The 17,805-nt window shown below is 41.0% G+C and overlaps 1 protein-coding gene across 1 annotated transcript in view; it reads right to left on the reverse strand.

The window, feature by feature from the left end:
• The window catches only part of ABCD2 (ATP binding cassette subfamily D member 2), a 45,486-nt gene that overhangs the window by 13,099 nt on the left and 14,582 nt on the right, over positions 1–17,805 (reverse strand). The window contains 1 exon segment of the mRNA XM_008921590.3: positions 1,864–2,009. Within this exon segment, the coding sequence (XP_008919838.3) occupies positions 1,864–2,009 (146 nt within the window).

Here is a 17,805-nt window from a genome sequence, read left to right on the forward strand (position 1 = left end):
TGAACATTAACAGTGTCCTCCAGACTTTTTAATAGATTGTGTGTGTTGTACATGTGCAGTCAGACAGGCAGAAGAGCAAAAATGGGGTCAGCAATAAGTACTTTCTTTGGCAGAGAAAGCAGAGCGAGACTGATCCAAACCTGGAGTTTCAGCTTGGCAATACAGAACAGTGACTCTGGCCAAGGCTCTTGTACATAGCACAGTAACTGCCCCACCATCAGTTACATGCTCCAGCTGCAGAGTCAGAAACCACAATGATGAACACTCAGAGACTGCTGGGGCGATGGTTTTGGCTGCTGAGGGTTATGTGTTGTTCAGTGCATCTACAAGTACCAACACACAATGAATGCACACTCCACAGTAACTTCTTGCCACTGGCAGTTTAACTGCTCCTCCTTTTCCAGCTCCCTAACACTTCCACTTGTTCTTCTGCAATCTGGGCACTTCATCGACTGAAGCAAATGGCTCAGGAATACTAACAGGAATAATGTCAGTGCAGGGAGTAGAGGCCTTATCTGCAATTATTCCGATCACTGAGTTTAGATCTCTGCCCACTTTTTCAATTCTTGTGTCATAGGATCAGATCTGAATAAAAATATGAATCGGAATGATGGCAGATTCTTATTTTCTATTGCAACTCAAGGGCCAACAGTCATTATCACATTCTTAATAAAAAAGCATTAACCTATGGAAAGATGAGAGTCTAACAAAAGGATTGCAAGGTGAAGTATACAATTGTTGCTATAAACAATTACAACCCCCCACTCTAAAATGTGCAGAAAAGACACTGCAGTGTCCATTGCGTACTTCAAAAATAAAAGACACCTTCTGCCTTTTGAACAGAGTAACAGGCTGCAATCCAGAAATGGGAATTTAGACATTGCCTTGGGATTCCCAGTGGCTGAAGCACTACTCTCTATTGTCAGAATGATCCTGAGAGTAATCAAGCACATACATTACAAGGCAATGCACCCAAAGTACCTGCTCAAAAAGGAGTCTCGACAGCTGGCAGAGAGAAGCAGGGTACATTCAGCACTCGCAAATCAGCCCCTTAGAGTGGTTTAAAGATCTTTTTTCTTTTCTCTAAATGTTACCAACTTTGTCCTGTGTCTGTTTCAAAAGCATAATGAAGGGGAGGAAATTGAAACTAGAGATTAGTGGCTGGTAGGAACAGAAGGACAAAAATTATTGCTATGTTTGGGAAAAAAAAGCCATGAAATGCTCCAGTTACTTAGACACAAAAGAAAGTTTTAACATCTTGATATTTATAGTGCCATTGTATTTACATTGTCCCCTACTCTGAGAACAAACAATACTGAGAACACATGGCAACTTAAATAGCAAGCAGTAGATGGCAACACTCTACTGCCAGCCAGTGTTGTTTGGTTATTTTTAACTTGCTCACTCTGCTGGGGTGGTATCTGACACTCCTCCTCATGGCACATACTCCTGGTGATCTCACAAACCAAGGAGGTGAAAGCAGATCTGACTCTCTCTTCATTCACACGCTTTCAAGTTTATGTAGTCAGTGACATTACAAGATATTAAGACAGGTTACATTTTCTAAGAAAATGATGGAAGGTCAGTGATCTTACAATACCAGGAAAAGACTGGCCATTACAAGAGAACAAGGATGTGATGTTCAGCTTGGGCATGGATTTACTGGGGAGGGGAGGAGAGGAGCACTCAGCTCTTCTACCTCCCTTAGCAGAAGTTAGCAACAACCACGTGGCTGTGCAGCTCCCAAAACCACAAAAGGCCTGGATCCAGTTTTGCCAGTTCAGTTAGTGAAGGTCAGTCACACTAAGATACACGTGCGAGGAAAGGATTTTGTAAAGCTTTTTACAAATATATGCAATTTACCTCCTTCTCTTTGAACTATGTGGTACAGATGAACCATCTGCAGAATAGACTCCAGATCTTGGTCTTGGTAGCCTTTCTCATGCATGTCATCCACTGAGTCTGGATAGATGACTTGATCACGTAGCGTTCCAATGGACATGTAGGGCCTGAGAAAAAATACAGAGAAACTGGTAATGTGAGGCTGGCTTCCAGGGAGTACATCTTGCTGATGCTCTATGAGCAGAATATAATGCTTTAAACACCACGTTGCTAAAACTGGATTTATCCAGTGGATGCATTGCGCTTGAACACTTTTCTAACCTTACCCTAGGGACAATGTATCGTTTCCACAATAGTTGATTACTGGGTAGCAACAGGGGTAGTGCTAGCATGGAAACACAATGACAGATCAAGCAGAATAAATATCCACTTTATAGTCCATTCTGAATGCCTTCACGTGGAATCAGTGAAATTATGCTGTATTCAAGGTTTGATACTCTAAGAGATTTAGAAATTGATTTAAACACTCACATGTTAAAAACAAGTTGTAACAAAAACATTGCATCTCAAACTGGGAAAGAATTCCATGGTGCAGGAGACACCTGAGTCAGGCACTGAAAGATTCCTTTGCACATTACTATTCCAAAGTGCAGAATTGTGACCAGGCATAACTTAGCTGGCTCTAGAAGCCTGTGTAACACTTCTGAATTGCAAAATAGCATACATTAGGGAGGCTGATCACAATAAACCTCCCAGAACCAGCCTCCCTTTGCCAAGCACAAGGCTGTGCTGTATGTGAAGCAGCTTCTGAATCACCATGTTTCCAGACCAGGTAATACCATCTATCTTACTATCTGTCTCCAGTTTGAAGCCAGAGTTCTCAATGATGGTTGTGTCTCTGGAATGGCTATGGACAGTTCCACAGTGACATGAGCTGTGCCCAGCCCAGGCCCCAAAAGTCCTCCTAGTCTCAAATAAAGTAAGCTGAAAGAACAGCTTCACAGCTTTCTAAAAGATACCAGGCCATTCAGGCTAGGATAGCAAAGGCAAGCTAAGATACATCTATTTGACCATTTCTTTTTTTGCTCCTTTTCTAAGGATTTCTTGTGAAGGACAGATCTCCATCCTGTCCCACAGATACTGCTGATAGCTCTTGGAAGCTAGAAACACTCCAAGGACAGTCTGTGAGATTCTGAGTTTGGAAGGGAAGGCCAGAGCCAAAGAACAGAGCCTCCAGACTCTGTCTTGCTTTCTCTGCCAAGAGTTCCACTAACTCCCTCTGGGTTCATCAGCTAAAACAATGCTGGTCTTACTAAAGCTGTGGTGCCAGGGGATGATAGAGAGGAGCAAACAAAACTGGGCCAGCAATGAGGAGGCTTTAAGGCAGCTTGCTCTTGCCACCAAGAACTGCTTCCAACAACTTCACAGTGGACTGACAAGAGGTCACTTGTCTTCCCTAAAGTGCTCTGGACCTGTGTGGTGGGAAGGTCTCAGCCATGCAGAGGCTTTGCCTGGCAGAGATGTGTAATACCAGGGCAGATTTATTCCCTTCCCTCGGAGGGGTCTGCAGAAGGGGCAGATTTACCCATTGTTATTCTGAAGTCTCTACAATACACCACAGAGTAAGGTGAAGGAATTCACAACGCAACAAACGAAGAATTACGGAACTAAAGCTGCAATATGAACTAAAAGTCAAATGCAAGCTGGTATCAACTGCAGTGGTTTTAGTGCTGCAAACATCCATGGTGAACTGTCTGTACCTGCCCATAGTTCAACTACTTTCACGACTAGCTGGGTGAGAGTGGGAAGGGCAGGGGTTCTGAACTGCTTGCAAATATTTGGTCATCTCCCTGTTGTGGCAAGCACCCACATGGAGCAAAACCAGAACCACAAGTCAAACACAAGCACTGCTGCTCCTCTTTGCTCACTGTTCTGCCCTCTGCTTATTGTGGGAAGAGTGTCGCTCTGGGCTGCTGCATGAATACTAGCACCAAGTGCAGTGAACCACTTACATTTATTGCGATATTGCAAAATTTCAACTCTAAATATTAAGTAACTTCATGAAGTAACAATATATTACATTTCTGTAGTGCTCTCCATCTATAATCCCAAAGGGTTTTACTTGTTGCATATGTAGAAATCACTTCACTTGCTCCAGACTGCTGCCACCTCTGGGACAGAAGACAGCAGCTCCACCTGTACTCAGAAAGGTTTAAATCAAGGTTGTGGATAACACCGTGTAATTTAGGTGAAGCTGCAGGTAAGGGCAAGGAGGACAGAGTTATCATGTAATTTGTCTGGGGTTTTAATACCTTACTCTTGTGAAGTAGGATCCTGTAATGACTAGCAGCTCTGAGATTTAACCTATAGCACAATCAGGAAGGCAATGCTCAAAAGCACTGTGCCAGGACACTTGGTGCCATGCTGTTCACTGAGTCACCAGCACTGCTTCCTGGTACAGCTGGATTTTCCTTGTGGCCTCCCATCTAAACACGCCAGCACTACCAAGCATGCCTCTCCCCACCTAGTTTGTGAAAATTAAAGAAAAGCCCAGCCTGCAGTGGAGTAACAAATCCCATCAATTACTAACTAGCAGAGAAAAGAACGGCTTATGGTTACAGGTCTGCCCTGGGAGGTGGGAGAGTATGTTCTGCTTCCCCCATCCCATAGGAAGCCACTGAGGGGACACTTCATCTTTCTTGGCATGAGATTTCTCATTTTGTGCTCCAAGTCTTGACAACAAAGAGAAGCACCTCTGTAGTTGGTTTATGTCATTCATTTAAGGGTGGGGATGGATTGCTACCTGGGGGGTCTTCTCCCTCAATGGGGGGTCACAGCCCAGACAACTTAGATAATTAACTTCTAAACTGCTAAAGTTAGATGAGATCTCAACTAACTCATACTTTCATAATCTCAGACTAAACCAGAATTCTCTAGCTGTAGCTTGAAGACAATAACCTCCTTACGTACCGTGGGTGCCACAAAGTTAAATGCACTAAAACCTGTTAAACATCAGATGTTATTGTAATTGAGGTTACATGTGTATGATAGATATTAAACAGTAAGAAGTACGGGTAACTGGTTACAGCAACAGTGAAATTTTGGCTTTGCCAGTAAGTTCCTTGTTAAAATACTGTTTTCATTAATTTTTTAGCAGTTCAAGCAACAAAAACAGTCTTTTTGTCCTAAAGTAATACTCGAGTTTAACTGAACTGAATTGATTTCTGATGGAGTTTTTCCTTTCAGCCACAATGTCTGGGTTCCAGTTTCAAAGAAAGCACTCTTACAGACTCCAAAAGCAACTCCTCTGCCATGCTGAGGTCATGTCTTTGACGGTAATAGCTCTGCAATGGTTTTCTTTCTTTCTCTGCTTTCTGAAAAAAGATTTCTATGCTGCTTTTGAGATACAGGATTTAAAATCAGTAATCCTTTTTTAAAGTTTTGGTATCAAACCTCCAGAAAGTTAAGAAAACTTACTCGTTCTTGCCCAGTTTTCTGGAATATCAAGGCATTTATTGGAAGAGACACTTTCAGTTCTCATAAACTGATGCCTTTTCAGTCAGTTTGATGCCTTTATTACATCACTAATTTTAGTTTGGTGCACTTAGCACTTCACCTTGTAGCATGGTAACTTCTTGTAATACTGCTAGAACTTCTTGTAGTTCTCCTAGAAACAAGGAATCATCCCTAGGGTTTACAGCTTCCCCCTTGCAGTGCAAGGGGGGAAGAAAGATGATATCAAGACATGCTGCAATCTGAAGCCTGTGGTATGGACAATTCCCCAGGGCCCTACTGATACATGACATTGTGTACAATGCTGGCAAAATAATAGAGAAATCATATGGGAGAAAGAACAAGTGTTGCCAATGATATGGTCTCTTTGTTGCAATTGCTTTGGGAAGGAAGAAGGGGGCACATGCTACAAAACCTAGTACAGTACATACCAGTCACTTGTCTTTCCAAACAGGACTTGCATGCTGGAGCTGTTAGGCACAGAGAAAAAGGTATAATGCAAATTCAAAGGACCTGTAGATACACAGGCACACGGTAGCCAGGCTCTACTAACATCTAGTAATGCTCTGATGTCTTGAAGAGCAGAGCACTTCACACTTTGGGTAGCAAGTTAAGGAAGATGACTTGCTTAGATGCCAAGAAATTTCTGCTCCAAAATCAGAACAAGCCATATCCACTTGAAATATTTACAAATACTTCCTGAATGTATTCAAAGGTGTTTTCATCTTCCATGCAAATAAACTGTGCTGACAGAAATTATAATCTGTTCTGACATCCACAATCTTATTTTAAAGAATTACAGCAACTAATCAATATGGATTTTAAGAGTCTCTGAAGCAATCTGAATGGTCAGAGTCTTAACTCCAAGCATCCTGGAATACGAAAGGGACCAAAAATAAACCTTAATTAAGTGTCTGGCATCAGAAGTTAAAGGATATTAGTCCAATGTAACTGCCCTAGGAACTGCTTCCAGGTACAGTCTAAAGCTCATCTCACCTTCCTTGGCACAGGCTGTAATTAACACTTCCTCCATGGAAGGTGAAGTCTAAAAACACGTGGCTCGTGATTCTGAGACCCATTTGCATGGCCCCAACTGAGCAATTCATACCCCATTTGCCATTCACTGTCCAAGTGTGTTTGCAGTAATGATTGCACTATTATTCTCATAGATATGCAAATTTATGTGGAAAGATTATGTGCAATGCAACTATAAACACTTGACTGGCCCATTTTATAAGCTTCTGTTTCTGGCTGACAAGGTGCCTGTCTGATACATCCAAGTGGGAGAGAAAAAGGGGAACACTACACATGGGATTCTCCTTTTCAGATAAATTGCAGCTCGGATTTTCAAAGGAGATTGGGATGGCTTCGGAGTGCAATTCAGAGTGCTTGCTTTGACAACTAAAATAAAATGTATTCCAAATTTAGGCACCTCTATTTAAGAAGATGATACTGGAGTCCAAGCCCCAACCAGGGAAGTATCTTCCTTAGAAACCTGGAAGATCTTTAAAAGTCAGGCCTTGCACTGAAGAATTGCCAGTCCAGAAAGCCAAATGTTGTCTGATCCCCTGAAGGTCCAGCACAGCATGGAATATGAGAGCAACAGTTTTAAGTCCAGCACAAAACACCGCAGCTACTAGAGATGCAAGAGGAGGGGCTGTATGACAAGTTTACTGTTAGCAAATCTCTTCCAAGAACTGGTTACAGGCTAAGTTCTTCTCAGCTTGCAGGACATCAGATTGCTATTTTTCTAGGCTACCATCCTGGTTAAAGAGGAGTCAAAGGGAAGGCACCTTCTAATCTTCCCACTGAAGCAAAGAAACTACTGTTAAGAGGCAGGAACCACATGTCCAGAGAGAGTTATTGGAAAGAGCCTAATTATATACTATACCAGTCAGAGTCCTCAGCTGGAAGGAAGGAGATTTTAGTACCAATTTCTTTCTCCCAATGTTCTTTAATATAAAATGCAGCAACTATAGTAATCCTTCAGTAGCATTGTAAAAACGTATTAAAGGAGATTCTAATCTTATTTTGGTGCCTGCTCTCAGGAGAGGACTTGTTAGAGATAAATGGGTTTAACGTTTAGCTTTCTGTTTGGTACCTAAACTGCAGTAAGAGGCAGAAGATCAGACATACATTTATAACTGGAGATTCCTATAGGTTAACTCTAGGTGGCTCCCTTTACCTACTACATACATATTTTGGATCATTTTCCAAAAGCTCGAAATCTCTCCCTGATCATCTTGGGAATCCACACATTTTGAACATTCCACCTTGCTTGCAAGATCCCAATTTTTAGGAGCTGTTATACTTTGTCTGCAATCACCTCAGCAAAACTCCAGTTCTTGCAATGCTCCTGACTTAGATCAATGGTAAAAACTCCAGTTTTCAACAGCAGCAAAGCTTGATCAACAGTGATCAACAAATAGCCTCCACTAATTAAAATGGACTGAATTCTTAATAGTTCTTGGATGACATTAATAAAATAAACAGCAAAAAATATAATTGATGGCACCACCACTACAACTTAGAGAAAATAAAATGCCTTGAACGAATGTGAATTAAGTTCTTTTTAAGTATCCACTACTCTCAAACAGAAGGTGGTATCACCAAAAAGTTAAAAAATAATAAACAATATTGATCAAAATTTAAAAAAACACAGCAGGGTGAGTTTATTGCACTGTGTCTAGTTCAAGGGATTTTAGGGCCAGCTAAATTTTCAGCAACCCTTCTAAATATATAAATAGTTGATCTTTCTTTAAAATAGCCTACATTGAACTTTGCTCTCCACTCATACAGAACTAGCCATGAGCATCCGCTAAATATTTCAGATAGATAGTCACCTGAGTAGAATGTAATCAGCTTATGGCCACTAACATAGTTAACAGGAAATTAAATGCACAGTATGAAAAGCTGAATTCTCAATGAATACAATTAGAATCTGATATCAAAGACTGAAAAAAATCACACTAATCACACTAATGTGGCTTTTTTTGCAAAGAAGCTGTGCACATCTCTGCAAGAAAACAATCCGGGAGGAAATAATAAGCAAAGAGGTAAAATAAGCCTTTAAATTAAAGTGCTATTCATGCTCAGGTATCATCTTATCTCATGATTATTCACCATTACTAAAATCACGTACGATATTACTCGAACTGATCAGATGTCAAAATGTGTTTAAGGTGAACAATTCACATAATTATCGAGTTCAGCCTGTTTGTATCCTGTGACAAAACACACATATAATTAAAATCAAACCCCAAACAAATTCTACAAAATACAAGCAGCATTCTGAAATAATTATACCTCTTGCAATGAATCATTCAAATCACAGAATCACAGAACGTGCCAAGTTGGAAGGGACCCACAAGGACCATTGAGTCCAACCCTTAGCCCTGCACAGGACCATCTGCAAGAGTCACACACCATGTGCCAAATGCTCCTTGAACTGTGTCAGCCTTGGTGCTGTCACCAAGGAAAAATACGCTCCTTTTCTTAAACATACAGTGTTTATGTATGTTTAAACCCAGTCTTTTCATACCTCTGGCAGTATTGATGATAAAAGGATTATATGGATTAATGATCATAAAGACCAATGATCTGAAGAAAGAACTGTTCTGGACAAGATTCTAGCCTGCCAGTCCAACCAGGCACACCCCAGCGTAAGAGGTGCTTCTGATTTTTATCACAGCAATGTAACACAATGACCAGGGCAGTTTCCCTCTTTTGGGAAGATCCCAAATTATTCATGGTTTTGTAGATGAGAAGTGACACCTTATTTCAAAGAGAAGAGGAAGTGCAGACAGTGAAACCTCTAGAGCAGAGGGTGCTTTTGCTCTGGGTTTCTACAATGCTTAGTTTCCCATGGCATAATTTTTCCATGCACTGCAATATGAATACACAAGTCGTACTAGAGCAATAGTTATGTCTGCAGTGAAACACCCTGCCAACAAATGAGAAGTCACACACTGCACTGACTTTCTTGTCTTAGCTGCTGTGAAACACTGCATTACACAGGACAGAACATGACAGAGACACACCACGTATTATATGGATACATGGTTATAAGCATTATTGGTATCAGACATGGCTCCACAAGGGAGCCGTAGTAATCTCTAGCTGAAAATAAAATTGATAGAATATAATTAATGCAAAATGTTAGGTGGATAAACAAGCCTGAAAAAATCTTCCCTCTTGGGAAAGACACACTTCCATCTAAGCTAGGCAGGTGCGCACATGCTGAACTGCAGAAAAAACCCCATCTGCTATCTGTTCCCATGAGACCATGACATAATTAATGACTCAAGAACAATGAACTGAAAACCCAGAGTTCTGGGGACTACTCAGCATTGTTTGCAGAAGAGACTCATCTCACCTAGAAGTTACTCATACAAGTCTGAGTTAGTCCCAGGATCTCTTGGTAGTCAACGGTGTCCTCTAGTGAACTGGTCCTAGCACACAGGACGAACAGCTGCAGTGATCCCAATGGGAAGGCTGTGGTGTACTAAGGAGTCAGTGATCTACAGAACAGTTGACCTGAGTAGGCTTGTGCTATACTTAGCAGCACTGTGTTGGGTTGTGCTGCTCATACAGCTTGGTCTTCATGCCTGTGTTATGCTGCACTTATCTCCTGGGTGCAGGATAAACTTTGTCAGCTAATCACCATGGAGGAGCAGGCAAGCAGCTCCCACTTGGCACGAGCAATTACACCACCCGTGCATCCTTGTCTTTATCTCGAAGCGAAGTAGCCATGTTCTCATGGTGACATCCTTTGGTTTGACAGTAGAAGTGACAAATAGTTTTGTTTACCTCTAAGAAAATCCTACCAGAGTGCTAAAGACCATAATGCTAAGGAACCTTAGCATGGATGGGACCAAGTGTAGCATGCTATGCTGTGACTAGAGATCTGTCTGATGCTGCAAAATGCTGGGTTCTTAGCATCTGATGGGATGCAAGTAGCACAGAGGCTGATGAAAGGACTGGAGCATCCCTCCTGTGAGGAAAGACTGGGAGATCGAGGACTCTTCAGTCTGGAGAAGAGAAGGCTCAAGGGGATCTTAGCACGTATATAAATACCTGAAGGGAACAAAGAGGACAGAGCTGAGCTCTTCTCAGTGGTGCCCAGTGACAGCATCAGAGCTAATGGGCACAAACTGAAATAGGAGATGACATATGAGCATCTGGAGACAATTCCTCACTGTGAGTGTGATCAAGCACTAGAGCAAGTTTCCCAGAGAGGCTGGAGGGTCTCTATCCTTGAAGATATTCAAAAGCCATCTGACATGGTCTTAGGCAAAGAGCTTTAGGTGGCCCTGTTTGAGTACAGGGGTAGATCAGATGACCTTCAGAGGTCCCTCCCGACCTCAACATTCTGTAATTTTGTGATTATCTATGCTATCAACTTATTCCTTATCTCTAATAAAAGCTATTTTAATTAATGCCTTAGAGTATGTATACCTTTCTCACTGGCATGAACAATGGATGCTTTCATTGGTGCATTGCAACAGCAAATCACCTTCCAGAGGTAGACAGTTCACTCATGATAAAGCTCACACAAGAATGTCTAACTTTTAGCTGCCTAAATGAACAAAGACAAATTCTGCCTTTGGTGTATGAGTTCATAGTTTATTGCTTTAACTTGCTGGGGGTAGGGGTTGAAGACCTCTATAAAAAAAATTACTAATGGCCTTTTCTCTGGAGGGTAGGAAGCTAGTAGTGAAAATGGATTTGTCTCCAAGAAATGCAGAACAGAAGCACTGTGCTGAATTGAACTCATATTTACCTTGGAAATCACAGTGAGTTGGAGGAGGGACAGAGGGTGAAATCGTCAGCCTGAAGGCAGGCAAACACAGAACTAGAACCTAAGAATGTGTCTGAGCGAGCAGACCATGGAGAGGCTGGGAGAAGGCTGAATTACCTTGGAGCTGGGACACAGTTCTGGAGCCCAGGACACAGGGGCAGGTAAAAGGCAAAGCCTGTAGAGCATGAGAAGAACTACTATCTTCTCTTCAAGAGGAAGGTGTTGGCTATGTCTACTGTCTGGACTTTTAAAAGCATAGGGCACTGTAACTGAGTTTCTGGTTGAAAACTATAGTACAAAAGAGGAGAAAATACTTCTTCTCAGGGAACTTGATACACTTGTTATTAGAGCTTTCAGCTGTCTTTCACAAAAACCAACATCCTTTCAGCCTTTTCATATCAAGCTTTTTATGTCAGGCAGATTTTGTAGTTTGTGTTCCCCGGTGTTTCCCAGTATTATGTAACTAAATTGCTTCTCATAATTTGATATGCATAAGGCATTTGAAGCATGTTTTCTGACATTCCTGGGTAAAGTATTATTGAAATAGTGAACACTTGCCATTCTGTACGTCTGTCAAAGATCCTTTGTTATACAGTTGCAATGTAGGGCAGTTAAAGTGGAGGAAACTGCTCAAGCCAGACACAGTAATGCCATTTCTCTGCAAAAACTAGGTCATGTAAATGCAACCCCCAGATTACTCCCTAACACTGCTAAGTTACACAGAGTTCTCAGTTAACGTGTAGGTGAATTCATTCCCCAGACACTGCTATCAAAACTAAATTTTAAAGGCAAGGGAAGTTGTGGATGCCCCATCCCTGTAAATGTCCAGGGCCAGGCTGGATGGATCTTTGAGCAACCTGGTTTAATGGAAGGTGTCCCTGCCCATGGCAGGGGGGTGGAACTACATGACCTTTAAGGTCCCTTCCAACTCAAGGCATGCTATGATTCTCTGAGCTGTTTGCATCAGCAAAATTATCCTAACACAGATTAAATAGATTGCAATTGTTTTGCGGGATAGGTCCTATAAATACCAGCCAGTTCCTATAATCTATTGATGCCTTTGTATTTATAAAATGCTTGTCAAGACTAATCTGACAATCTACTTTACAAAAAGTTCAAAGTTTACTTTTCCCAGCTTTTAAATTAAGTTCCATAAACAGTCTGGCACATACATGGATACCTCGAAAGGTTGTACAGGTAACATGTAACTATTGGTGCTGAATGAGGACTTTTCATACTCAATATTCTGTCAAAAGGACCAAGTGGGGGTGGAGGCATTGCAAGCTCATGCTGGCAAGAACACAGTGTCCAAAATACATTATGAAACACAGAGCAGCTGATAGTAGAAAAATTCCTGCAACTTGTGTCCTCGCAGACAAAAATTCAGCTCTTCCGTAACATTGAGGAAAACATTTCAAAAGAACATAAATGGAGGAAGGTCTACATATTAGTGACATCCACTCTTGTGCAGGAGCCAAAACAAGATATATGTGCTTAGTACTGAAGCAATACTCAAAATGGGAGGGATAGTGCCTTATTTACAAAAATGGATTTCACCTTTTAGTTGCATGCACATTATGGTATTTAGTCAGACTTGCAGCTGACAACATTTTACATCACACCTCTGTGTATCTGTCACTTGGAAGGAATGCAATGAGTTTCTGAGTGGATCTTAATCTTCTGAATTATCAGGTTGTATGGATCACAAATAAAAGGGATTTGGTTTGCATCAAGTTAAATGATCATATTGTGCTTTAAGTGAGACATCTCCATGAGTCTGGCATATGAAATCTATCCATCCATACAGAAGGTAGTAATAATAGCCCCTGCTTCAACTAAAAAAACCACCAGCAGATAAGAGATAATACTGAAATCTCTGCATCACATCAAGCCTGGACTTTCATGGTGAGTCAAACTTGTCACAAGAGTCTTCATTTGTAGCAAACAATGGTACTGGCTTCCGTGCTTCAGACAACTGCCCACTCAGAAATGCACTAGTCTCCATATGGAGTAAAAGTTGAGTGTGTATCAACACATCTCAATTTCTCACCCATGTTTAGTCCTCTTGGTACTTCCCATAGCCACAGCTTGCTCCAGACACGCCCCCAGTCTGAAGGGACTGAGGGACCAAAACCCCAGAGCATGCTGAAGTCCTTCACAAAAATGAGTTTGGCAGTAGCCCTTAAGATCAGTGCTGAATTTATGTAAATACATTTTAAATCTAAACTAAACCCCAATGCAGCAAGTTGACTTCAGTCTGGGATTTAATGCAAGACTTTCCTTAATAAAAGAAAAGACTTGTAAACTGTTTTTTTAATTAGCTAACTCTTGTGTCTGGCCAGTAAAGAAGACACTTGGCATTGCTCAAGAGGGAGTAGTAGCTAGTCCATAAAATCTTTTCCCACCTCTGACTGTTAGCGCTGGTGAATTTTGTTTGCAATGTCCTACCAAGAAGTACTGTCATTACTTGTGACAGTCAGCACACAGACCTAACAATAAATGTTCAAACTTCACAGCTGTGAGTGAGCCTTCAGTGGAAATGGAGAGGTTTCGCAGTGATCCTGACAGGCAAAGCTTCAGCCAGCCTACAGGGCAGCAAGGCAAGAACTTTACTGTTCTAGAGGAGGCAAGACAGGACTTCCTTCAATCAGAAAGGAGAAGTGCAAGCATTTCTATACGAATGCCAGAAAGATGCCCTGGCTGAGGGGAGAGCCTAACAGCCCTCTCAGATGCAAGGCCACGAGCTGTCTTGAAATGATTTATCTCAAAAAAGAAAAAAGAAGATAAAAAGTAGCAAGCAATTTGTTAAAGCAAATCTGTCAATAGTATGCAAACTGAAGTGTGCTGTGTTATGTTTTGTGTTAACATTTCTCTACCACAGACCTTTTTCTCATCTGTCAGATAAGTGGTGAACTTTGGAAATAAACACATTGAAAAGGAGCACCATGAACTTGATAATAGCAAGTATTACAGATAGATCCAGTGTGCCAGGGAATGGGTATCTATACAGCATAACATGAACTGATGGAAAAGTATCAAAAGACCGAGTCAATGTGGTGGTGTACTGTCAGCAAAATGCTGAAGGACAGTGACAATCTCTAGTGCAGTGTTGGCATGTGTAGCCAAAGTACAGTTTAACTCCAGCTGACTCAATTAAAAGGATCATAGCTAAATGCAGAGCAGTATGAGTTGACAAGAAATTAGAATGTGTAAAATACAGCATAGCATAGAGAAATCTGAGCCAATCTAAATGAGATGAGGCAACAGAACTCCCATAGGCATATTTGCACAGCACTTCACTCAGGCCACTTCTGTAACATGCTAACGAGAAAGCAGTTTGATACAGAAGAACCATATATACATGTATTCCATATGCACAAGCTCTCTCATATAGGGTATCCGAAAGTGAAACACAACAATTTTGCAAGATTAAATTGTTTACATAATCAAGAACTGTCTTAGGATGACAGCACCACTACTACCTACCTCCATTATAAGATAACATTTGAATCATACTATAATCTTCACATTTTCATGTGCTTATAATGTCAAAATTACTTTTATTTTATCACTTTGCTATTTACATCACTTAGAACTGAAACATTCTTGCTTGGTTTTATCCACGTGATGAATATCCTTGGACTACCTCAGGCAAATCACATCAGACATTTGGATTACTCATGAGAGCTAAGGAGAGGAAATATATCTCTGTAGCTGATGCAATTTTGTTTAGTAGCCAAGGATATTTTTAGAATACAGAAGGAAAAACGCCAGACAGGAAAAGACTTGTAAAGGAACCCCAGACAAACACACCAGAAATAGAGCAGATAGATGTATGCAAAACCAAACAGTTTCCAAGGGCCAGATAAATCTTTAAACTGTTACCTTCCATACTGTCCTAGCATTAATGAGAAGGCAGAAAGATATCGGTATATAAATTTTAAATGACAAGAACAAACTACATTTGATACTACTTCGTCTTTGGTTGCCTCCATTTTAACATCTGATAAGCCTGGTGTTGAAAGAAAGAAATGTTAAGAGACCTACTTGAATGAGCAATAGAAGAAGAGAGAGAATACAGAACTGGACCATCACTGTGACCGCTGACAAAGTGGGTTGGTCTTTTACCAACCCACAGAATAAAGAAACTACGCACGCTACTGAAGAAACACATCTCTCACAAAAATACCCAAATTACAGCAGAAGCAAAGTGGAGAGAAAAAAGTGACAATAGATGAGGAGAAAGAAGTATGGATTAAGAATTAGTCCAGGCTCTACAAATGTGAAACAGTCCTCAAGAAAGACAGAAAAAAATGCTGATGGACATTTTAGATATGTGCTGTGCTAGGAAGACTTGAGAGTTGTGATAGAAGGTTATGGAACAAAGAAAGACTGCATGAGACATTCCTCCATGCAAATAAGACAATAAGACACAGTGGGCAGAAAATTATTAACAATTTATATCAATAACCCAGTGGTAATCAGAGCTTTACTGCAGCTTTACAGTGCAGAGATAGTGAGGAATATTCCTGTGGTGTTGTCAAGGTAACCTGCAAGTATGTAGGTGTGCAATTCTGCTGGTGTTTATATCAAATGATGGAGAACTAAGGAAATGAGAGCCAACATGTGCAGAATCTGCATTTCCTTAAACTGAAAAAGCTGAGGCTTTAAGTTGGAGAGCAAGTAACACTGGAGTAAATGCTAGGAGGAATTGTGTGCTAGAGCACACTAATTCCATGGAGATGGAGTCTCCTCCTACGTTTAAGACCAACAGAATAGAAACATGGCACAGTGTGGAGAAATAAGCTACTTTCAGATACACTGCTGATATGCTGTGAAAGGCTTGACTGCTTCATTAATTCCCCGAGTGCTACAGATACATCTTGTGGTTATATCTTTAGCATCAGCACCCATGTTAACCACTACATACTTCTGCTAATTATGCATTATTTAAAATTATCTTTCTGAATTTTGATTTGAATCATGATTCCTTACCAGCTAGAGTGCCACAAGCATTTCTTTTTTGATTCATGCTACCTTCTTGGCCAGTTTATTAAAAGAGAAACACAAAGAGGCAGTTAACACAAACAAATTTTACTTTGCAAAGAAAGGGAGACACAAGTAAAAGAAGGGATAAGAACACACCCTCTGCCAGTTACTGAGGCTCCAATGAGATCTGACAACTTGTTGAGCTCTGACCAGTTCCTAGCACTGATCCAACAAGCTTATTCTGGCACCAAATGATGCTGGACTGCTTAAAGGCCCATCAAACCTCGCTCCTCTCTGGTCTCCCTCTCTTCTGCCCATCCTCCTCTTGTACAGGCCTGTCACAGACAGTGGCAGAACTGCTGAAATCCCTGGGCTTCTCTCACCCTGCCCCCCAAAAAGGGCAGTTTGTGCCATCAGCCTCCTCCAGAACTGTGACTGATTAAAGACAAATTCTGCAAGGTCTATATAAGGGGAGGAAAAAAAAACCCTCACAGTGATTCACAGTAAAATACAAAAAAGCACTGTAATGATGCTAAGCAATCAAAAAAACCCCAAAAAGACAGGAACTCTTAAGGCTCTGTTTTGAAGTGTACATACCACTAAGTAATGCTAACTACAAAGTCCTTGAAGCGCTGATGAAATTTCGAGTATACAATGAGCTAATTCACTTTTTAATAAATCATACTTTTGTGTGTAGCTTTTGATCTCAGCAAAGACACGTGATTTCCCACATACTTCTGGAATACTATGCTGGAACATTACAAACAGAGACGAAAAAATAACCTTTTCAGTGAGCTCCTATTTACTATGGAGTATTTTGTTACTCAGTAGTCACTGTATTCTCCACTATTCACATGAGCAGATGAGGCTTCCCACGCTTGACTCAAAAAGGGCTGATGCAGAATTAAACTCAGCCATAGGCATGCAGAAGTGAGCTCTTACCAGGCTCAGAGCTAACTGTCCACTCATGGAAAGCCACCTGCCATGCTCTCAGACCGGAGACATAATGTATACACTTAAACACAGTGATGTCATCCTAACTTGCTGCTCTGATGGACATCCACCAATTCAAGAGCTTTCTGCTACATCACAGTTTTCACCTACTCCCCAAATGAAAGAGTGAGGTGGGCTGAAGCCAGGTTGACATCAACTACCAACTCCCAGATCCTGTCAGTCCAGAACATCTGCCAGACTGACAGGAACAATTTTCCCTGAAGTTATGCTGAAATATATACATCGTGAAATGCAGGCAGGGCACTATATTTTTAATCTAGAATTCATAGGATTATGTCGAGAAAAAAATAAACAGAAGAGAATCCTGATCAAGCAGCAATTTGCACAGGGTTAATAAGCAAAATGGTTGCACCAGCAGGACCTTACAAAACAAGCTTCTTTAATTTGTGGACTTCAGAACAGTTCACAAACCACTACAGAAATTCTAAGTGTATACTAGAGCCAGGGACAGACAGAAAACTCCAACTGAATGTGTAATTTACTTAGGCCATAACTAAATGAACTGTTAAAACACTCAGAAGTAGATTCAAGGCAGAAAAAAATATGCTCCAAGTAATTCTTAGTGTCTCAGATATTCATTGAAGACTCTGTATGCCCAAAGAACAAATACAATGGGCAAAAAAGCAACTTGGGATCCTCAAGGACAT

This window comes from Manacus vitellinus, unplaced genomic scaffold, assembly GCF_001715985.3.
Source record: "Manacus vitellinus isolate BGI_N305 unplaced genomic scaffold, ASM171598v3 scaffold_13_pilon, whole genome shotgun sequence".
NCBI lineage: Eukaryota > Metazoa > Chordata > Aves > Passeriformes > Pipridae > Manacus > Manacus vitellinus.